Source organism: Carassius carassius, chromosome 21, assembly GCF_963082965.1.
Source record: "Carassius carassius chromosome 21, fCarCar2.1, whole genome shotgun sequence".
Lineage (NCBI taxonomy): Eukaryota > Metazoa > Chordata > Actinopteri > Cypriniformes > Cyprinidae > Carassius > Carassius carassius.
In genome coordinates, this window is record NC_081775.1 from 27,536,521 (window position 1) to 27,561,771 (window position 25,251).

At 34.7% G+C, this 25,251-nt stretch overlaps 1 protein-coding gene across 2 annotated transcripts in view; it reads left to right on the forward strand.

Annotated features, from left to right (window-relative positions):
- Positions 1-25,251, forward strand: part of LOC132098035 (plexin A3) — a 153,616-nt gene that overhangs the window by 37,566 nt on the left and 90,799 nt on the right. Inside the window, exons 4-5 of one of the 2 annotated variants that reach the window (XM_059504137.1) lie at positions 22,392-22,532; positions 23,353-24,226. In XM_059504137.1, the coding sequence (XP_059360120.1) occupies positions 22,392-22,532; positions 23,353-23,358 (147 nt within the window). In that variant the 3' untranslated portion in view covers positions 23,359-24,226. Of the gene's footprint in view, positions 1-22,391; positions 22,533-23,352; positions 24,227-25,251 lie in introns of those variants that run through there. The other variant, XM_059504140.1, reaches the window with a different exon arrangement.

Here is a 25,251-nt window from a genome sequence, read left to right on the forward strand (position 1 = left end):
ACACACACACACACACACACACACACACACACATATATAGTATGTGGTTTGTTTATTATTATTGTCATTATATAAAAATATAAAAATAATTGAATTAACACAAAATTATAAATAATGTAACATTACCTAATACAATTCTAATACAATTCTTGAATCCTGAAGTAAAAATACAGTCAGTTTTATATAGAAAAATTCATTGAAATAATACAAGAATTAAATATTACAAATACCACCTTGATATATGCTGTTAAATGTTCTATTTAAATAATACTTCTTTTTATACATTACATGAATAATTATTTTTTTATTTCATTATAATTTGGGGGGGGGGGGGGGGGGGGGTCACAGGAAATGTGATTAATTGTCATTAATGTTGCAATACGAAATCTTAATAGTCCTAAAACTAGGCTAATAACTCTAGTGTTTCCTTCGGTTTTAGGGGAGAAATAGAACGTAGACATGTCCTTGAAAGAGTTCACCTACTAGATCAGGCCCCAGGAGAACTTGGACACCTGTGTAGGTCTTTGTTGAATTGTACCGTCGTTCCTCCTTTCGGCATGCAGCCAAACCTGGTGCCAGCGCGGAAAAATGAAGTCCTCTAAGCTCTCAGCTACACAACGAGCTTTTCTACCATCTCATTTGGTAAATAGTTGAATCAGCGGTGACACTCCGATACAGAAAGGAGCTGTGTTCTCAATTAGCGTCTTAGCGTCAGCCGGTGAAACGGGCTCTAGATAGGTGCCAGCATGCAGAATCCATTCAGCCTATTGTTAAAAGGAGCGGAATTAAATGTAGTGCATGCTAACCGACTGAATGGACATTTGAGCACATTTGAATTGATAATGTATTTTCTCTTTCCGGCAGATTATTAAAATGCATATGTCCTGTTTGGTCAGCACATTCGAAACGGGCTGCGGTGTAATACCGTTAGAGTCTATTCTCACCTCACTCGTCTTTCTTTTATTAATCTGTTTCCGACAGGCAGTATGTCCTCTCCCAATTATAAAAGACGGATTGGCAAATATCTTAATCAGTCATATAGATCGGCAGATTTAAGCTTCCCTTACAGCTCTGAAATGTATGGCCTGGCCTCACGGCAGAAATCTTAGCCTGAAGCTCCTAATATGATAGTTTGTCCAGTCTGGGGAAAGCCACGTGCGTGTTTGTTTGCGGCGAGTAATATAGTAAACATTGCAGCGCTAGTAAATCGTTTTCAGGTTTCTGAAATAACAGGCTGTTGTTTAAAATATGACACAATCGTTCTCAAGGGCAGGAAATCTGATATGGGAGGCTGGTTCTTGGGCGGTAAATCAATTATTATTCCGTTACCAAGGAGACGGAAATGCAAAAACTGTCACTCTCCCAAGAGAGAGACTTGTTTTCATTCATCTCGCTCATGTCATTGTCTTTCCCCTCTGTCTCTCTGTTTCTCTTTCTGAGATTGGATTAGAACGTTCGCCGTATTGTCGTGAGGAACGTTCTTCGAGTTCTCCCAGAATGCTCCGGGGCATCTAGAGCAAGATTAGGCCGTAAAGTGTGGGAGTGTCCTGGGGTTTGTTGCATGGTTGGTGTGTGCCCGTTTAGGCTTGACCTTGCGTGGCATCTCCTTGGTCCCAGAATAAAACAGGGAAGAGAAGCACAGAGAGCGGAAAGCTCCTCATTAAATTATTTAAAGCCCCCGTGAGGAGAAAATGCATTTTCAACACTCTGTGAATTCCCACAAATGTGTCGCTCCCTGTCACGTCTGAGAAATTAAGGAAAAATGAAGGTTGCATAGCTTACGCCGTTCATAAAACCCCAAGAATTGCTAGTTTGTACCAGTTTTTTGTGCAGAATTTTTTTAACTAAAACAAGATGAATACATATTTGTAGTTTGTATATTTCATTACGTATGTCTCTCTGTATGTCATTTCAAAAGAAGTTTTGGTCATTTGTGATTCACTTAATGAGATTATAGTTCGCCAGCTGTTAGTTTTTAAATGATTGATTGAAAGTATTTTTGAATGGATCATTATGAGTATGGACTTGTTAGATTTATTAATTTGCGAGTTGTTGAATGTTGTTCATTCAATGAAATGACTCGTTTGTTTGTAACTCAAACTACACTAGTTATTATATGATTAATTTAACTGACTGATTGTTTTTTTGAGGGATTTGTTAAGTATCGACTCAATCATTTGATTCATTAAATGAATACTCACTAGATTTGTCCATTTGCATGTATTTTTAAAAGGATTCATTTAGAAAATTGGCTCATTCTATGTCACTTTTTGAAATATGCAAAGAATTTGTTGCTTAGATTTAAGCTGCAGTAGTAAAGGTATGATTTGTTATTCTGATTGAAATCGATTAGCTATTTTTGTTTTTAAATTATTTGTTAGTTTTTTTCTGAGTGATTCATTTAAAGAATTGACTCATGCAATTTGCTTGTTTTGTGAGTCTTTTTGGATCTCATTTAAAGAATATGCTCATGCTTTTTGCGGGGTTTTTTTTTATTTTATTTTTTTTATGTCCCTTTAAAAGAATCATCTCATTTTAAAAGACTCATCTTATAAGATTTGTTCTAAGTGTTTTTTGTTGTTGTTGTTGTTGTTGTTGTTTTTAGAGCGATTCATTTAAATAATCAGCTTATGCAGTTTTCTTGAGTCTTTTTGAATGTATCATTCAAAGAATCATATTATTAGATTTGTGAATCTTATTGAGTGATCCCTTCAAACAATCTCTTCATACAGTCTGCTTATTTCTCAGTCTGCCTGAATGCCTCATTAAAAGAATCGTCTCTTAAGATTTGTTCATTTGTGAATCAGACTACACTCTAGTAAGCATTTTGTCTAATTACAGTCTTTAAATATGATGGTAACTAGCCTCCTTATCACATCACATTCAGTTATTGCCATGACAGTTCACATAGCAGCACAAATGAAACATATCTGTGTGAAATATTCAGCATGCAGCGTATTGACGGCGTATCTTCCCATCAAACCTGTTCTTCATGCAGCCGTTGTCTCATGCTGGTCACATGACTGATAGGATCACAGCATTTGCAGTCAGGTCACTGCATGTGTTTAACACATTGATAGCCCCACGCTGAATGATAGATAAGACACCGGGAGCGTGTGGGGGGTTGGGTGAGTCAGGGTACTTGGGTTGAATTCAAGGAAATTCACAAGCCCCTCTGCGGCTCCCATTTCTTCCTTACCTCTGTCGCTATCAATTTGTCCCAATGCCTAGCCGAGGACGGGCCGCCCAGACGAGATCATCTCTCCCTGGGTGGGGAGGTGAAGAAAGATGGATGTCGGGGGAGGGTGGGCTGCAGGCCTGCATGCCTTTGAGGCAACCCGTGGTGGTCCCTCTTCTTATTGTACTTCTGTTTTTGTGGTCGGCTGCATGTGTGTGTGTGTTTGTCCATGTGCATCTTGCATCTGTGTGTGGCAAGGAGGGGGTCGGATGCAATTAATGAGCTTCAAACCTCCCCGGCCCGTCAGTGTCTGTCCTGAAGGGTTAATGCTCCACTGAGCACTTCCCTCAGGTCGTGCCATGGTACACACACGGTGATCTGAGAAGAGCAGACAGGATGTCTGGCCGCAGACACTAGAGTCCTGTTCTGCCTCTACGTCTTGTTCGTCTATTGTAGTGGACCTCAGGACAATGGCTTCATTCCTGCCGGCCGTTCTCTGGTGTTGTGGGCTAATTTGTGATACAGAGGCCAACCGAGCAGCTAAATATCTACAAGAACATTCTCGAATGACACTCTGAAAGAAGTGGGTCAGATGAGAGGAGGTGATATCCTCCGCGGTTGATTCATGTTTTCATTCCCTTTTCCCTCCAGCAGGCCATTTCATCCCCAAAAATGGGGTTTATCCCACGTGTAGCTTGGGGCTTTGATAGATGAACACAAAAGCTTTCACGAAAAGAACAGTGGTGGTGCCAAAGTACAGGAATCAGATTGGAATAACATGTTAATTGGATTTGAACAATGGTAATATTCATATACTACAGTGTGTGCATGTGTGCCAAGGTAAAAATCCATGATTAATATCCAAAATGAAATGTGTTTTTTGTGTGTGTTTTTTTTTCATGTGATATATATCTTGTAAACCACAAATGTATTATTCAATTAAAAGGTTATTCTAAATAACCATTCTAAGAAACCACTATGTTTGATTCTATGTGATCAATGATTTAATTGCCTGATTCAAACCAAAAGTGTAAGTGCAATGTAAGTTTAAGTCTTTTTGAGATTCAGTAAAACCAATAGCTCTTATCAATTGTATCATAGTATAATGATAAATTATTTATGTATTGGCTGGTGATTTGCACCTGTATTAGGAGATACTAAGGTGGATTCAAGTGATTTGTTAGGTTGGTTCAGATCAATAGCTTGTAAGCATGAGTCTTTTTGAATGATTCATTGAAAGAATCGCTCTTAAGACCCCTTCATTTGTGAATCGGACTACCCAAGTTGCACTTCTCATTTTTGCCCACAGTTAGTGAAATTTTATGTTACATGTTTATACGGTTGTTTATGTGTAATGTTGTATAATTGTCAAATATGGTTATTGTTAATACTGTGCTGTACTTTTTTGGCGAAAGAATCTCATAGTGTGGAAACTTCAAACTCTGTGGAAAAGCATGTTTGAACACATCTCAAGCCGTCATGAAAGAACAATCTGAGGTATCTCTTTTTATAATTGGTGCAGACATTCAGGAACTTAGGGAGCATGCGTCTGGGAAGTGCTGAATGAGTTGTGTGTAAGTGAAGTGAAGTGCCACTGGTCAGGCCCCAAAAATAGGCCTCATGTCGAGGGAGCACCTGTTCTGTGGAAATATGAGCGCAGTGAGATTGCTACTCAGAGTGACTCAAGTGTTAATAATCAACAATCACACTTCCGTCGCTATAATAACAGTTATTAACTGGGCCAACGGCCTTTAATGTTTGGATATGAATAAGCAAGCGTTTCAAGTAAAGGTTTGCCCTTGGACCTAAGAGAGTTGATGAGATTTTTTTTGTAGAAATGAATGTTAAGCGTTTTCCACACAGTCGTTTGCTTCAACAGCGAAAGGACTCTCTCTCGGAGATCTGATGTTGTGTAAAACCTCTCTTTCATGTAAAACCTCTCTGGCGGTCAGTCAGGCTTTTGTGTCAGTATAATGTTGAAGTCAAAGACTCGCAGGAAAAGCTAAACACATTGACCTTTTAATCTGACAGGAAGAATGGCGCGCACACACACACACACAGTGTTGTTCGCTTTCACATAAGTGCGCCATCTATTTGCATGACATTTTCACAAATTTCTCGAATGCTGCCAGATACATTAAGAACTTTTGCTGAATATTATTGCATTTCCTAACTAGCCGTATCCTGTTTTCAGCATCTTATCTTAAATGCTAATTTTATTATTCTTGTGATGTGATTTTGGTGAAATACTTCCTGCTCGATGCTCTTCATATAATTGTATTTTTATTTCTCCATTTATTTTCACTTTCAGTATTATTTGTATATTGTACTGTTATAATATTAATGTTTTGAATCCCAAAACGTATTATTTTTATATTTTCAGCTTTCAGTTAAGTATGTGTAATTATATGCACTTTTGTCAGTTTTGTTTTATTTCTCTGTTGTAATTTAGCTTTAGATTTCAGTTTTAGAATTTTAGGGAGATTTTGGTTTATATAATTCAATTTCAGTTAAGGACAGTCATTTTTAATAGTTAGTTATATTTTGAGTAAACAGTAACTTTAACAATGGTATGAAGTTAAATAGTAATGATGCAAATTGAGTAAACAAGAAATATTAACCAGTAAATATTTTTTAAATGCTACATTTTGGAAGTACCGAACAAAAAATAATTGCGTAAAATGAAAAATCCCCTAATAATATTGATGTTAAACATAAGTCATAGATCTTACACACTAAAGGCCTGTTCTTTAAAAGTAAACCGAATTGTCAGCAATTGATCTGTTTACACCCAATTCAAAGCAGATAGTTTTTTTTTTTTCGCTGTTTAGTGTTCATGCCTGATGCCTACACATCTGCATTGTTTCTACCAAAAACTGACTGCGAATATTCAGATTTCTTTTAGCAAAAAATTCTTTGCCAGTTCTCATTGTCTCTTTTCTTATCCTTTTCAGCCACATGTGGACTTTAATGGACTTGAGCCTTGAGGTTTGTTGAGTAAACGTGTTTGGGGTCGAAGCGGGCCACAGTGTGGAGCTCTTTCGGCCGGATGTCAGTCAAGAGGGCCTTACGGTGTCTGAACTGTGTAGTGATAAAAAGTCTGTGTCAATATTAAGCTTTGACTAGCTCCCAGATTGACCGAGAGCAAGTGAATTATCACAGACGAGCCAGCTTGCTTTTTGTTCAAACAAGTGAGTCATCCGCAAACGAGTGGCCGTCTCGCGCACTACTCAGAGTCTTAACACCTCAGTCGATAGGTCCGCCATACTTTAGACTTTTTAAACCATATAACCCGCCATTTACTCTCTGGCATGACGTTTCTTAATTCTTCCTTTCCATATCTGTCAGTCCTTCAAAGATGTTGCTGAGATCCCGGGCACAGCAGCCTGCCCTGCAGAGAAAGGTCTGAATTAGATCACAAAGCTTCCAGATGGCTCAAATTTAATTATTTAGCACAGAGAAAAAGCAATTCGGGTCAGCCACAAATATATAGGATGCCTTGAAATGGCTTCTATATCGGTGTGTTCTTTTATTAGGGCCGGGAGGTAGTAAAAAGTGTAAGCGGGCTGTATTGTTAACACTCGCTCTAAGGGGCAAGGTTTTCTTTTTTTTGGACAGGGTTGCAGAGATGGAGACCCTTTACAATGGGGCCAATCATTTTCTCCACCCGCTTCCATGTCTGCTCAGCAAAGGAACATAAACAAAAGCCAACAACACTTAGGTGCCAATATCATTGTGGCAGAAATGAAAAACGGCTGTTGTGTTTTTCCTTTTTTTTCTATTTAAAGGCATAGCTTGTCTTAAAACCCAAGAAAAGCACTGGAAACAAAGAAAAACTTGAGTTTAATTGATGGAGGAATTATTACTGACCCGCTAAGTGCTTTGTTGCCATCGCATTGAGTTATTCAAAGATTGTTTTGAGGGTTTCAGGAAGTCTGGGTTTCTGTAGCTCCATTAGGTGTTGAAAATCTGGATGTTTCTGATAAGGAGGTGCTGCTTAAAGGGACAGTCCACCCAAAAATGTAAATTCTGCCATTTTCTCACTAAGTTGTTCCAAATTTGTATTTATTTCTTCTGCTGAACCAAAAAAATATTTATTTATTATAATTCTTTAAGAATGTGGTTAACCAAATAGTCTCTGGCACCATTAGGGTTGGGCTGATAGATGATGCCATTGTCCATCACTGATGGCTGAGAGACATCGCAATGTTGAGCCGGTGGCATTGTGACCCCCCCCTCCACCACCACCACCTGATGTCATCGTCCATCACGATGTTTCATTGTAGACATCGTCTAATGCCAGTTTTGTAGACTCTAACTTACATGGCATTTCTTTCCATACTATGGAAGTCAATGGGGACCTATGAAAGCTTGTTTTTGACACTGAATAAAAATTAAGTCCGAATTGTGAGATATAAACTAGCTATTGTGATTAAAATTTTTTATTGCAAGATACAAGCTCGATATTGCAAAAAAAAGTATGATTTGCGAGTTTATAACTTGCAATTCTGACTTTATTTCTCGCAATTGCAAACCTTTATAACTTGCTGTTCTGAGTTGTAAAAGTTATTCTACGAAAGAAAGAGATTTGGAACAACTTGAAGGTGAGTAAATGCTGTCAGATTTTTCACTTTAGGGGGAACTGTCCCTTTAAGTACCAGGTGGTTTCATAAAGCAGCAACAAGATTCCTTTTAAGATGCACATGATGCTCTTTCTGCTCAGTTAAAAGGGGAAACCACAGCGACTGATTTTCTGTTTAGCTTTAAAGTGTGAGGAATGGCCGTCAAGTAATTTTATATGTTTGTCTTGAGCCTACAGAGAGAGGAAGACAGCCACCTGGACAGCTTCAGTCTCACACTAATGTTTTTGTCAGCATTTTGGGTTTCTAGGCCAGGCTAAGCACAGTAAACAGAAACTAATCTGTAGTTTAGTCAATGCATAATTGTTTTTAGTTTTGAGGCCTAAACGCCGATTTACATGTCTTTTGATTAGCTTATCGTGCCCAGTGATAAATCAAGCCAGGAATCTCCCATTATGTTGATCGATCTGCTGTTTATGACTCGCGCTAAAGGGCTTTTTCGCCAAAGCATGAGGAATAGCAATGAAAAATTCCTAATAGATAAGCTAATTCAGCTGAAATTAATTGTAGCATCATTATTCAAATCTGTCCGAGCGTAAGAAGCAGCTAGCCAACGCGCTACAGCACTCGTCTGCGTCTTGTTAACCCGAAGGGCACTTCAGCATGACGAGAGAGCCATTAATTGTGTTTGCTCTCAAACATGGCGACATGATTATTGTTTGTCCTTCCTGGTTCCAAACACTGTTTCAACACGTAATGAGTGGGACTCGCTGTTGACTTAATGATGTGTGCAAGACGGCATCTCATCCCTTGGATGAACACAGTCAACAGAAACACGAACCCAAATCTTGAAAACATGTGCTGGTTGTGATAAATTAGGATGCGATCTTTCTGTAATACCGGCATCATGTATTGAACTATTCGCTAAAAATCATACACCTTTCTGAAACAGTCTGAATGATTTGTATTAGCAGTATGAAAAATAGCCAGCAGACTTATTCAACAATACTAAAATAGAACATATTGTGACTCCGAGTTCATTTTAACATTGGAATTGAAATGAGAAATGTTTGTATGCGAAACCCATTTTTGTAATAATTGTTTTGGACAACAATTACTTCTTCATAACCTGACGGAAATAGTTCAGTCACACTGACACTCGCCACTGAACATGAACGGCTAGACTGGCAATACCTCTGCTGCACTAAATCACCATTACGTTAATGTCAATTTCCTTTTTATATTTCCTGTGTTTCAGGCTTCAGTGTAGATTTGCATCGTCATCCATCAACGTTTGGTTTTAAAAATTCATAAATTTCTTCTTGCCCTGGTGCCTGTTGTTGTTTGTTTTTTGTTTTGGTTTTTTTCCCTGACAAAGCAAAGCTGTAATTGACTTGCCTTTGTGAATGAAGTAGCTCTCGGATGAGTCTCGGGCCTGAATAGACATCGCCTGTTATATTTCAAAGTAGAATGGCAAGTCAAATGGGGTTAACGGCATGGAAACTTGAATTGCGCTGAACTTTTTTTATGCTAACACAAACATAGACCCTCAACTCCACACACATCTCCGACGATGTGCCGACGCATACAAAGCACGCACACTCCTGTAAGTGTGTGTGTGTGTTTTGTGTGTTACCGCATGAATGTGCAAAAGCAACACGCAATTTCCTGCGCAATTAATTATTGGATTAAGTGCGGTTTCATGTTGGCTTTGCCTCTGTCTGGATCTGGGCAGGAGAGGTTAATAAGCTTACGTTGGAATTCAAGAAGTCTCCAAGGGGTCAATGGGAAAGTTTGTCTGTTTTTCTTTCCATCTTTCTTCTTGGAATGCCCACAGTAGAGCTCAAGTCGGGGGGATTGGGGGTAACCTGTGCCACTTTTTGGCAAGTTGTCCTCTAGGAAAGGAGAAATGACACCAAGGTGAAATTAACATCCCTAATTATATTTCAGAACGACTGTTTTCAAATTATTATTATTATTTTTTTTAAGATTAACTATATATATATATATATATATATATATATATATATATATATATATATATATATATATATATATATATATATATATATATATATATATATATATATATATATATATATACACATGAGAAAAATATGTTTACGCTTTTGCTGTACATTATTTAAATGTTCCAAAATTATCCAAAAATGTTTAATGTCCAGAATATTTGTAAATGTAATTAAACCGTTTTCAATATAAGCTATATTTTAAAAAAATAATATTTGTAATATTATTATTATTATTATTTTAGTGTATTTTTCACATGTATATTTATAGTATTAATTTGAAATTTTCATATTTTATTTTTTTCTGTCTCAAGTCAAGGTAATGTGTGGCACGATTTATTCCATTGATATTATTTAGATAAAAATGTTATTAAAATGTAAAAAAAAAAAAAAAAAAAATAGAAACAAAGCTAGATAGATAAATAAAAGTTGGTATTACTACTATTTTTATTATTACAACTACTACGTGGGAGCAGACAAGATGAAACCTTTTTGCGGGGGGCGGAAAAAAAAGTACAATTTTTCTATGTCACTAGTCAGGGTAATCTTACTCCATTGTTAATATTTTGGGGAAAATAATAATGAATTTAATTTAATGATATTAAACCAAAAGTTTTAGATGGATTTTATACATGTCATCATGTATAATTGTGTGCTATTTAATTAAGGACTTTTTTTCTGCATTTTTATTTGATGTCAAACCTTTTTGAAAGTCAATGATTATATCAAAAGTTCTTTTTGACATAAAAATGTAGGTTTTAGCATTAAAAATACTAACTGTTATTTGCATATTAATCACCGGTAGATCTTTGGAATATATGTGACCAAAATGACATACTGATAATTTTTAGGTTAATGTGGTGCATCTCAGAGAGTCTCTCTCTCTCTCCTGTAGGATGAGGTAAGTTTGCTGACGCTCCCTTGGCTGGGATCCAGTTCCTGAGCAGCTGGTCCGCAGTGATCAGAGAAGCCTGACTGGTCTCTGGCCTGTGACAAGCGTGTGAGAGAAGTAACATTCCTGTCTACACTCGTTCTGCTCAGTGTGACAGCCCATGAGATGCCTGAACCCAAATCCCAAATCCCTGCTTCTGCTGCCAGCACGTCCCACCTGTGCACCTGCAGGGATTTACAAAATCACCACGTTTCAGATGCTGCCTCTGCCTTTTGTTTTTAATTCAGCCATTTGTTTTGGTGACTGTTTTTCGGAGAGATAAGGAGAATAATTAGATAAGAACGAGAAGAACGCCAGGTCCAAAATGAGCTTTCTGCCATGCCATTGAGAGAATTTGAGATTTATAAACATTAAGAATTTCTTAGTCTATGAAACAACATTTAGCATTATTTTATATATATATATATATATATATATATATATATATATATATATATAATGGGAAATTTTTTTTTTTTCATGAAGCATATTTAAATAAGCTTAAGAAATTAATGTTTACAGACTATATAATGCTTATTCCACAGAAATAATTATAATAACAATAATAATAATAGTAATAATAATTATTATTATTATTATCATCATCATTATTATTATTATTATTATTATTGACCATTTTTTATGAACACATGAGTCAAGAGTAAACTAGAGTAAACATTTGCTTTGATAAAAAAAGCATAATAAGAATAATAATAATAGTCTTACTAAAAATATTATTAATATTATTAGCAGAAGAACAAAAAGAAAACCAAAACAACACTAAGTGGCAAATATGTAAAAATGTTTTGAGTAAATAAAGTAAAACATATTGTTGCTATTATTATTATTATTATTACTAATGTTATTGTTATTATTACTATTAATACTTTAAATGGTTGCTTTAAAAATATAAGGAAATACACAATAGTAATAATAATAATGTTATTATTAGGGAATGTTAATAATAATAATTCTGAACACTAAGTGGTAAACAAGAGTAATGTTGAGTGTAATTAGCTACTGTAATTTAATTACTTTACCCTTGAAAAAGTATAGTAAGGGATTACTCTTATGAGTATGAGGCAAAAGTCCTAGTTAATAGTTAGCAAATACTGAGAATTGGACACTAATCTAAAGAGTGACCAGAATAAATTATTCATCTTTTATTTATTTTAAACAATAAAAAAAAAAAATCATGTCTATCCTTGTTTCATTAACTTGACAAGGTTGATATTGGAGAGTAATTTGTACAGTAATCTAATTACACTGTTGAAGATGTAATTAGTAACTAGTAATTAATTACTTTTTTACAGTAACTTACTCAACACTGAACAAGATTATTTATACATAGAACAATATAAAAAGAGTTATTGTTGTTAATAATATTACTAATAATACTAATACAATAATAGTTGTTTTTAATAATGATAGTAGTAATAATAATATTATATATTTTATAGATTATATGAACACTTTAAAAAAAATAATTATTTATTATTATTGTTGTTGTTTATGCAATCATCAAAAGTTTACTTACATTTTGCTCTGGAGACTTTTAAATTAAGTGCGCTTTTACTTAATTGCTGTTCTCAATTGTGTTCTTAAATTAAGATTTAACATTTAATAAAGGTTTCAAATGAATTAAACACCTAATGCTGCGTCGATCCTATTGCATTTTCCCCAAAATGTGGGGGAAGTCATTTTGGGTGAGTGGGCTGTAATTTACTCCGTACGGATATCCGAAACCAACACTAAATGATAATTGAAAGGTTGTACCTGATAAAAACATTCCAGCGATGGTGAGCTTGTAATTTGGGCATTATACAGCGGCTGGTATACATGACTGAATCTGAGTAATTGCTGTTTGAGTGAAACTAGGCGCTGGTGGAGGGTGAAGGGCATCAGAGGACGTCTAGTCGCTTCGCACAAGACACCACAGCATTCCTTACCCATAATGCCTTTCCGTGTGCATTTCTGAAAGCATTAAGTGCTGTGGATCATGTGACCTTTAAAACCAAACTGTGCGCAGACACTGGAGTTCAGAGGTCAGGACAGGTCAAAGGTCACGGAATGCGGTAGAAAGTGCCCGCAGCTGCAGAAGAAGAGGGTGTTGATGGTTTAGTTGCTCGTATTTGTTAGGATAGAGTGAGACAAAGCAGGTGTTGATGGCGTAAACGTCAGCGAGACTCGTCTCCCCAAACGGCCAGATCTGAGGAAACGGGATAAGGACTCTAACTGAATTACAGACCCTTTGTTCGGTTTCTGGGGTGCATCGCTTTTGTCTCCTTCACTCTCCTAAGAGGATGAATTTGCAGCTTGAGGATTTTGACCTCATTTTCTGAGACAGTGGTGGGCTTTTTTCATTACTGGGGTGCTCATATAAAATAGGTCTGGCTCGACGCAGAATCAGAGACCCTTTTTAAAGGCTAGAGTGAACCCGAAGAGGTTGAAGATGGGGCAGATGTAATGTAGAAGCAACAGTGTAATATCCCATCATTCCTCTCTTGACACAGGAGGGCAAAATATATCTAATTTACCTCCATAATCCCCTTTAACTGCAGCGTGTGGAGAGCTGCGACAGCAGTATCCAGTGGAAATGACATTTAGTTGAAGGTGTAGGAGCTTAAAGGTGATATGCGTTATTTATTTAAAGGAGTAATGCATCCAAAAAATAGATAGAGACTTTCTTTCTTCCGTTAAACATTAGAGGATGCGTTTTGAATGCCTCAAGGATACAAAAGCATGATAAAAGTAACTTAGCAATGCTTGATTCATTATTAAATCATCAGTCAATCAGTGATGTGTTTTTTTTTTTTACTCAGTGACTTAATGATGCAGTTGTCCACGTTTATAAGCAAAATCTACAAAAATGTTGGTCTGTTCCTTGCTCTTGTAGTGCATTAGTGGTTTGGACATCTTTTATTATCTTTTGCCTTGTACTGTAAATTAACCTTAAAAGTTTCAATTTCCAGTCATTATTGTTGCAATTCCATTTGCTGACACTAGGAATTAAGCGTTAAACTTTTTAGATGTTTGTTTGTTTGTTTACATGATGTTTCATTGACATTTCAAATGCATTAACAATTGTTATTTTGAATGCATTTGATATAATTTTTTAAAGTAGTAATAGAAGATGAAATATTATATTTTTTATTGTTTTATAATAAAAAATATTTTTAGAAAATGATATGGATTAATTTATGAAAACGATAGCAATGTATTATTATTATTATTATTATTATAGTAAAATGCATTGTATTTCAAGAAAGTGGAGTTGCTTTTTTATTGTTTTATAAATGCATTTTGATATATATTATTTATTAGAAAGAAGTATAGAAAGATTGTATTTTTTTATTGTTGTTTTATAATCACATTTTTCTTAGATTTTTTTAACTATGTATTACAAATGATGATGATTTAAGATTAAAACTAGCTAATATTATTATTATTATTATAGTTGCTTTTATTTGTTTTATAAATGCATTGTATTGATGTATTATATATTATTTATTACAAATAATTATCGAAATATTATATTTTTTTGTTTTGTGATTAAATTTTTTTTTAACTATAGCCCTATATCATGGTAATTTATGATGAAAACTATTATAATAAAAAACTTTATTATTATTGTAAGGTGAAGGGAGTTTCTTTTTATTGTTTTATAAATATATTTTATTGATTTACAATATTATTGTTTTTGTTTTATATTTGATTATTTTAACAAACACATTATTATTATTATTATTATTATTATTATTAATGTGATGTTTTTATTGTATATAAAGCAAAACCAAACAACACAAAAAACAATTACAGTTCAGGCAATAGGTGTAGAATATACAGTAGTAAAGTGCATTAACTTTTGAAAATCAATACAGTAGAGCTGTTTTCTGCTTTTGTTTACCATCATGCTTTAATTGTCTGATGTTTGCTATTAACTGTATTATAAATTCTGGTTGAAACTTCTTTTAAATGTGTCTCAGAGGTGCAGTATTTGCACAGATCAGGAGTTTTATCTACTGCTGTCGTGTCTTTGTTTTCTTTTGAACATGGAATATTATAATGGTAACACAGCAAGAATCCAAAGTAACATAAAACTGGGATGTCTGGTACATTTGCTCCGTAGAATAACATAACTTTGTGTTATAAAAACATAAACTATGGAATGATATTGCGGACATTATTCAAAAGGTATTGCAAATTGTATTTGCAATTGCGTTTTCAATTTGTGGACGCATAAAATGTGACATAATCCAAACGCAAATGCAAATTGCGCATTACCATTTTCATTTTCGATTAAGTGAACGCACAGTGTCTGTCAAATTTAAAATGGAAATGCAAAGTCCGTTTGCAATTGTGTTTTCCATATCTTACGAGCTATGAGCCTGTCATATTTAAATAGCAATATTAATTACCACATTTGCCTTTTCACTCTCTCTGCACTGTGCATGTAAACTGCCAAAACTCAAATGGAATCACAATACCTTTTGCATTTGAATTTCCAACGTCTACACGGAAACCTGTCAATCAAGTGACGGGGTGGGGCCATTTTATTGGGCGTGTTTGCATTGGGAAGTGAAGATCGTACTAAAATGTACCATGTTTTTACTAGGGTAAATATGAGTTAACGATAGTGTTTATAATTAAGCCACAGTAGCCACAAATTTACAGTTGTCTGAGACGTTATGAAATGTTCTTTAATATCATGAACCATAAAATATAGTCAGTGTTCTGCTATTGTTTATTTTCATAATAGGTATACACAGGCCACAAGTTAAGACGGTCACAGATCTGGTGTTGATTCAGTGTAGCTTGGTAGCTCAGTGGTTAGTGACTGTTATCTCTAACGGCATACCATTTTTTAGCGCGTGTTCGAAACCCGGGCCAACACAGACGTTCTTTATTTTTTTGTTTATCCTACTAACTTCAGCCGCTGATTTCGGACTTGCATCCTCAGTAGTTCAGACTTTGTGCATTCGACTTGGGAGTGTGATGTCTGCGAGGACGCAGGTCCGGTAATTCTGCAAACAGCAGCGTACTTGATAACATGTCAGCTCGCCTTGACTACTGCAATTTTCCTCACTGTATGATCGCCCGTTTGGCGGCTGAAGTTAGTAAACAAAAAAATAAAGAACGCCTGTGTTGGCCCGGGTTTCGAACACGCGCTAAAAGATGGTATGCCATTGAGATGACAGTCACTAACCACTGAGCTAACAAGCTACACTGAATGAGCACCAGATCTGTAACCATCTTAACTTGTGGCCTGTGTATACCTATTATGAAAATAAACAATAGCAGAACACTGACTATATTTTATGGTTCATGATATTAAAGAACATTTCATAACGTCTCAGACAACTGTAAATTTGTGGCTACTGTGGCTTAATTATAAACACTATCGTTAACTCATATTTACCCTAGTAAAAACATGGTACATTTTAGTACGATCTTCACTTCCCAATGCAAACACGCCCAATAAAATGGCCCCACCCCGTCACTTGATTGACAGGTTTCCGTGTAGACGTTGGAAATTCAAATGCAAAAGGTATTGCGATTCCATTTGAGTTTTGGCAGTTTACATGCACAGTGCAGAGAGTGAAAAGGCAAATGTGGTAATTAATATTGCTATTTAAATATGACAGGCTCATAGCTCGTAAGATATGGAAAACACAATTGCAAACGGACTTTGCATTTCCATTTTAAATTTGACAGACACTGTGCGTTCACTTAATCGAAAATGAAAACGGTAATGCGCGATTTGCATTTGCGTTTGGATTATGTCACATTTTATGCGTCCACAAATTGAAAACGCAATTGCAAATACAATTTGCAATGCCTTTTGAATAATGTCCGCATTATCATTCCATAATAAACCTTGCTGCGGATTAAATTAAAGCCTATTTTAAATCAGACCAGGTTATCAGCCCCTATCAATAAGCTGATGTTTATGTGCTGTATATGGGAAGTTTCCAGTGTGCGAGTTAGTTATTTATTGTTGATTGTAGAGCATGTCTGTGTCGTATAATTTCCGTGTGGCTGTCTTTCAGGATCTGCGCTGTAATACTGTGTTTTTAACAGGGATCAGTCTGTATTTGGGATTGGCACATTGTTTTGTGAGTTTTCAGACCGTCCTCTTCTGTTTGACAAAATCCAGTTTTATCCTACTATCTATCACTCCGCTGTGTCTTTGACTCTTCTCTCTCACTGTTTCTTCTCTCTTCTCACTCTTTGATGTGAGTGATAAATGAAGCTCTGGTGGGCCGGCCCTCCTCTCCGTATGTCAGGGGTGTTAGTCAACAGCATGTCTCTCACACCCTCTCCGTGTCTCATTCATTCATACACACGCTAGGTTTCTCTCTCTGTTCAATGGCATTTTCAGTTTTAAAGCAAATACTCTGTGGAGGCTGAAAGCTGTGCACTGCAGACTGGATGGTAAAGATTATGTCATCTCAAAAATTCAGTTTGGTCTTTTTAATATATACTTTTTTTTTCTTTTGACACTTTTCCATGGACTTAAGATCTGTGGACATTTTTAAAAACATGCTAACGACTGTTTACTTCCGCTTTTGTTTTGTTTGATTATTATTATTTTGTTTTTGTGGTTTTTGTATTTTATTGAGAAACACTTTGTGACATAAAAGTGTGACATCTATATAAATTCGTTTGAATTATGTATTTCTCCATCTTTATATTATTATATCTATTTTCAAAATGTATGATATAATCATAACATAATTACAATAGATATAATATGAACATACATACATATATGTATGTATGTATCTATATATATATATGTGTGTGTGTGTGTATTTATATACATAGAAAAACTTTTTTGTATTATTATTTTTGTTTTGTGTTAACCAATATTACAAACTTTATTACCTTTATTAATACTCTAATTAATACTTTTTAATTACTACTTTATTAAGCTTAACTGCTTTACTATTGGAATACTAAATCAGTAATTGGTATAATTTTTATTTCTTTTCAGAAACGTTCCAGTTTGTTATATTTAATCTAGATACACACCAATCTGTCAATATTTGGCTATTTTGAGATTATCAACATTAGCAGATGACTCTCTGATTAGCAATGCTGCAGTGATCATTGTGCATTGTTTATTTTTTTAAATGCTTTTAGGTAATTTTGAATGCATATTGTGTTATGTTTTTTGAATTATTTCTTATTTTATTACATTTTTATCCTAATTATGTGCACAGGCACACACACAAAATTAAATCTCAATATTTAAACATTGTTAAATGGTATGTTTAAATATCTATGTACATATGATACATTATATAAATTGAAATAACATATTTCTACAATAATGTTTCTCTTAAAATAAATAATTTTTTTTGATAATTTCTTAATTTGTGTGTGTGTGTGTGTATAAATTGCTTTCTTATATATATAGATTAAATATATATATATATATATATATATATATATATTGTGTGAATATATTTATATAATATAATCTATTTATAAATGACATATATATGTGTGTGTGTGTGTTTATATATGATAGTAAATCTTATAAATTGTAAAATGTAATCATATATATAATTTATGTAATATTACTTATGAGTCTATTAATTGAATTAGACAAATATGATAAATATTTGTTATAACATGACAATATTATTGAACTATTATATTATAAAATATACACCTAAATATTACATAAGTGTGTGTGTGTGTCTCTATATGTGTGTGTGTGTGTTTTTCAGTATTTTTTTCAAAACATTATTTACTTAATCAGATTATTTTAGTACTGTAAAAATTTGTGCATTAGTGCATGTGCTACATTTTTTCAGTTCAACGTGTTAATAATATTGAACATAATTAAAGCATCCCGATTAATTTCAGAAAAAAATTTGTGATTTCTTTTTTTTTTTTTTTTATCAAATGACCACTAATATTTTGATATATTTCTATAATATATTTGATATATTTTTACCACCAAGTTTTAACATTTAGGGTTTTTGTTAATACTAATAATCAGATCTATTGTAGTATATCAAAATGCAACCATTGTAGCTGATTATTATTGAATGGATTCTAAAGAATTAGAGGCCATTGTCCTCTCTTGTCCTTGCAGAAATAATCTAGCTGTTGGAAGATGAATCCAGTGAACAAAAAAAGAACATCTTTTTGTACAGTACTCTGGAAGAGTGAGAGCGAGAGAGATGAGAAATGAATCCAGCTCCACTTAAGAGCTTCATTCACCCAGTCCTTGAAGCACAGGCCCTCACAAGGACTTCAGATCGATAAAAAACAAGCACCCAAATGAGCAAAAAAAGACTTTCTCCCACTGTAGTAATTTCCTCATTCTCTTTGCCCCCTTTGTGATCGATGAGGGAAAAATTGGGCTATGATCAAACCCGTCAGTCTTGTGGTCGCTCGCCTCAGCGCAGGGCTACGACTCCGGCAGGTTAATTAATAGATGGATAGGCAGGCGCTGCTACCCCGCCATCATTTGAGCGACGGAGAGACGGAGGGGGAAGGTAATATTTATTTAAATTCCAATTACCCTCATCTGAGGCTTTTGATGTTGTCGCGGGGTCAGCTCTCGGTGGGCTGAGCAAGCACTCTGCATTTCAAACACTCGAGTGCGCCGTGAGGACATCCCCGCCTAGGGAGAAGAGTACACATCTTAAAAAATGCCCTCCTGTAAGCCATTTAAGTTCACCACTGATTTTTTTTTTTTTTTCTAGACCGGCAGAAAAGTGCACCTGATTGCAGGGCAGCCCTCGCCCAGTCTGAATGCTGCTGGTATTTTTGTAGCCCATCGTACCCGTTCGCTTCCATATCGAGAGATATCTGTGGGATTTCAGTGTCATTTTGGCAAAAAAGACCCCAGAAGAATCAATGCTACAGCTGTTCGTTCCTCTAATCCAGTGTAAAAGTTCCTCCACTCTCCCATTTTCCACCCCTGCATTAGTGTTGATGGATGGAAACTGGAGTTAGACAGAAAGAGTGCTGGGTGCTTGGCTTAAAGTTTGTTTAGTTTGTGGCAGAAGATAATTTTTCCTCTTGAGGTTTAAAATAAGAGGGTTCTTTTAGCTCACTGTGACACATTTAATCTAGATACACACCAATCTGTCAATATTTGGCTATTTTGAGATTATCAACATTAGCAGATGACTCTCTGATTAGCAATGCTGCAGTGATCATTGTGCATTGTTTATTTTTTTAAATGCTTTTAGGTAATTTTGAATGCATATTGTATTATGTTTTTTGGTTTATTTCTTATTTTATTACATTTTTATCCTAATTATGTACACAGGCAAATTAAAAAAATTAAATTAAATCTCAATATTTAAATATTGTTAAATCGTATATGTTTAAATATCTATGTACATATGATACATTATATAAATTGAAATAACATATTTCTACAACAATGTTTCTCTTAAAATAAATAATTTATTTTGATAATTTCTTAATTTGTGTGTGTGTATAAATTACTTTTTTAATATATTTTAAATATATATATTGCGTGAATATATTTATAATATAATCTATTTATAAATTACATATATATATGTGTGTGTGTGTTTATATATGATAGTAAATCTCATAAATTGAAAAATTTAATCATATATATAATTTATGTAATATTACATTATGAATCTATTAATTGAATTAGAGAAATATGATAAAAAAAGAAAAAATTCACTAAAAATATTTAAGAATCTTTTCATAAATTGTGTGTGTGTGTGTGTGTGTGTGTAATCTGAAACTGAGATTTTACATTTACATTTTTATCTAATAAACTAATTAAATGCAGTTTATGAGACTGAAGCCACTAGAATATTTTCTCATGTTTGACCATCATACTGTAGCTGTTCTATAAACGAAGCTCAACATGATTGTTGTTTTCGCTTTCTGTCAGATCATCAGCCCATATCAGACACTGAGCAGCCTCTGTTGTTTAAACTAATCCTAAATTTGGTTCTCTTTGTGATGTTCTCTTCCATAAATAAGTAAGAGTTTCTTGATGTTGTGAAATTATTATTTTTTTTTACCTTTAATACTGTTCACTGATGCTTGGGCCCTAATGAACCCCTAATGTCTACTTTTCTGAAGGAAAACTCATACAGGTTGACTTGGTTAACTGACCTTTAGTTAACTATGTGCTAAGTTGATTTGTCCCTTTAAGTGTATTCAGATCAATTAAATTGTGAATGATACATGCCGTCTCTCTTTTTCCACTGAACTGCTTTCTACTTTCATGAATTGATCTGATTCCATGAGGGTATAGAGAACCTGGCGGCTGGTGTTAAACCGATCCTAGAGAATCTGTAGCCAAAGGCTGCAAAAAAACGACACTACAGCTGGTGGCGCATGAATTGACGAATCGCAGACAGAGTCCGTTGTGTTTCTAGGCCTTCTGTCCTGCTGCCCGGGGAGACGTGGGCTCTGACTTGGCTGGCGATATGTGACACCCAATATGGCAGCCTTCGACTAATTGATGCCACCTTGTCAACCCTAATTACTGCAACTGCTGCAATGAGGAGGCAGCTAATTAACAGACTAACGATGTTTGTCACTTCAGACCGACCCAGATATTTAGGAGACGGCCCAAGTCCGCTGCCAGTGCATCTGTTTCAAGTGTTGTTGTTTTTTCACCTCGCACCTTCTTTTGCTTCTTCTTGTCATTTTGATCTCTCTGCTGTTTTCCAAATGGCATTTCGTACCTTTTCGGTGGGAATTTGGTTTACTTACAGCTTGGTTTCAATCTCCTATCACATTGCCGTCAGAACTGATTAGGCGCGCGCTGACGTTCCACGGGTAGGGAAATAGGTGAGCTCTCAGACTTTAAATGCGGTTGTGAGCCGCTCACTGTGTTTTTTCCCCTCAGTCGTCACTTCAAAGATGTTTTGAATTTGACATATTTAGAGCTCGCTTTTTTTCACCCAGCAAGCTCAACTACACTAATTATCAGTGTGAGGAAACAGAGGAGTCGCTAATGATGAGGCAGCGGGGGTTCGAGTGTGTGTGTGTGTGTGTGTTGTTAAAATGTAATTGATTTTTATCGCACATCTGATCAGATGCTGTAATCTCGTGTTCGCTCAAAGTTCTGCGTTCGTTTTCTAGGTCAGCCAAAGAATTCTGCATTCATGAGAAAATTTATAATACTGCGTGTGTCAGTGATAATCAGATGTGTAAGTGATGATATGCGGCCAACCAGAAACACTGTGAGCGGTAAAGTCACAGTAAAATACCTGGAATTTAAAGGGATGCTCAACCCCAAACCCATAAAAGCTTAATTCGTCTTTGGAACACAATTTAAGATATTTTGAATGAAAACCGGGAGGCTTGTGACTGTCCCATAGACTAAATTGTGTTCCGAAGACGAACAAAGCTTTTACGGGTTTGGAACGACATAGGGGTAAGTGATTTGTAAATGACAAATTTTTATTTTGGGGTGAAGTATCCCTTTAAATCAAACACTATGAAAATGCTTTTTTTGTTATCGAAGTATGATTAGTGAAGAAATAATGTAAGGTGGAATTTTATTTGTTTTGATTGAAAAGTGGGCGGGTGCATAACAAATTAAGACAGACTTTTTTATACACTGAGGGATCGTTTAAAATAAGATTTCGAAGAAACCGTTGATTCCATGTTGAAATGAACTCCGTCTTTTGATTTGTTTTCAGATCCGAGTGGATGGTGTACCGCCGCCTTCAGAGAATGCTCTGCTGTACGAGACAGTCACCGTCGTGGAGGGAAGCCCGATTCTCCGTGACATGGTGTTCAGTCCTGATTATCAGTACATCTATCTCCTGAGCGACAAACAGGTGAGAATTATTCTGAAAGCGAGCTATTTTCTGATGAGATGAGGTGACTAATACTAGGAAAAATTCTGTGCATGTCTACTGGGTAGGCTTCGTCTCTTTTAGACAGCTCTTTCTTTGTTTTCGTTTATCAGGGATGATCCAAAATGGGAATTTTAGCTGATACTGATAGCCAGTGTTTATCTTATTTGGCCGATAATGATTTTAGGAATATACGGTAGAAAATAAAAAATATTTATTTTGAGACTGATTTATTTTGAAAAAAAAAATACTTGCAATATCTGCCAAAACAGATTATAAAAAAATATATACAATACAATAATTTTTCCACAAAAAATATTGACCAGTGAAACGGTTTATATAAATAAATTAAACAATTTTAAATATATTCCAATAGAAAACAGTTATTTTAATAACAATTCTGCAATATTACTTGCTTATAAATACAGTTTTGGTGAGCATATTTAAAAAAAATAAAAAGAATAAAATCTTACAAACCCCAAACTTTTAACGATAATGTATAGTGATGTGTTTACCAAAATATTATGCATCATTTATTAATCATCGTTTTCAGTCATGAACTTTGGAGTTTAAAAAAAATCTGAGACCACTAGTGAAAAAGTTTTTAAAATGTGAATTTTAAAAAAAAGATTAAAAGATATTCAAAGATTGAAAATGAAAAAAGATATATTTTCAGCATAAAGATTTCAATTTATAGAGTAGAATCTATATATCTGTCTGTATACACACACACACACACATATATATTTGTGTGTTTTTAAGTAATAATGTCTCATAATGTTTATAATTTGTAACATTACAGGTTTAAGTTACATTTTGGATCCCAGATTTTCCATGTGGACTTTTGCGGCCCTCTGTAGATCACTGTTGTTCTTGATTTTATCACTTGTTATTTGCTGTTAATTTATTTCATAAAGCCAGCAAAAACATTTACGGCATGTGGCGAGGACAAAATAAAGGCACATTTGTGAGGAGGGAGTGGGCGCGCGACGCTTTTGTCTTAAGACCCGAACCAGATCTCAGATATGTTGTTTTAACATCTGCGAGACAGGAAAACAGAATATGAAACGCAGCTTCATGACTCTGAATGGGAGCCCCAGCTGCTTGGCCCTAATAAGAAATGGTGGGGAAGCATTTCCATCCAGAGCCGAGCGGAATAACAGCCCTTCCCATAATGCTCCATTATACAGCCGGAGGAGAGGAAGGATACGTCGAAGTTCCTCAGCAGCTGAACAGATGGAGAGACACTCTCGTACAGTACAGCTGTAGCTTTTTCTTTTTCTTCTCTTTCTCCTCTATTCAATGCTTGTTTCTTTCCCTCGGAGAAAGAAATTTGTTGTCTTTTGTGAAATTTTGAAAGACCCCATTTTTTTTGTGTGCGTTTCCTTGAGAAAGATGAAGTTCAAGTAACGCACAGAAAACATTACTGTCTTTGAGAGAGCTGAACGAAGCTTCAGTCCCCAGAACAAGGATATTTTTAAATCCTTATCAGTACTATTCAGAAAAATAACACGATAAAATGTTCTCGTGCTCCAGGCGTCCTGGAGCGGTGTAGGCAGGAATTAGCCATGCAGATAATGGTATTAATTTCACCAGCGTTACGCTTGAAGGTAAAGCAGTTTAATGATGTGTGCGATGACCTCATCTTCATGAGATGATGGATAAATATAGATATATGGATGTTCCTTCAACTATTTCTTTCAACTACTCCTCTTTTTTAGATTAAAACTTTACAGATTTTAACCTGTTTATTTTTATTATTTTTACATTTTGTTCATTATTTTATTAAAATGCCAATTTGAAGGTATAAATGATTAATAATAAAAGGTGCTAATAAAAGTTGCTAATAAAAAGGTGCTAATAAAAGTGTTTTATGTATAGTTTTTATTGTTTTATGACTATTCCAGACACATTCTTAAACCTTAAACTGTGACAATTTAATTATATTATGTGTATATAATTTTTTTAAGCTGCCATGAACTAAATAAAGAGTGATATAAAAAAATTTAAAAAATTATGCATACTTAAAAATGTTTATATTTTAACACATTTATCAAAGTAATCTAGTAAAAAAGGGTAAATTATGTACTTTTATTGCATAAAAGGTATGTATATCTATATCTGCTAATATTAAATAATCATAAATTTTGCTGTTTTGATGAATAATGCTATTATGATCTAAACAAAGTGTGAAATAACAATTGCAGTATTTACTATAGGACAATTATATAGAAATATTAATTTAGAATTATATAAAATTAAAAACAAGGCAAGTTATTTATATATTTATTTTATTACATTTATATATTATTATTATTATTATTATTATAAAATCACTTGAAAACAGAATATTTTAATTTAAGGAGACTGAAGTTTAACTAAATGTTTTTCAGACAAAATAGATGATTTGAGATGTGTTGGAAATGGCTTGTTTTTGGTCAGATGGAAATGGCAGATTTGGTTCTTTGATGCGTGTGTGTTTACTACTAGATGCTGTTACTAAAGAAATGAAAGTAGTGTGAATAAAGTGTTTTATTTTCTTTGTAAATCTTCTAGTTGAAGAAACACCCCTCTGCATTAGCACAAGGCATCATCTGGAGTGTTGTCCCTCTGTTCAGCTCGGTTCTGGATGGTTCCCAGAGCTTCAGGGAGGCTCTGTAAACTCGAGTGTGGGACTAGATTAATAGCGTCTCCCTCTTTC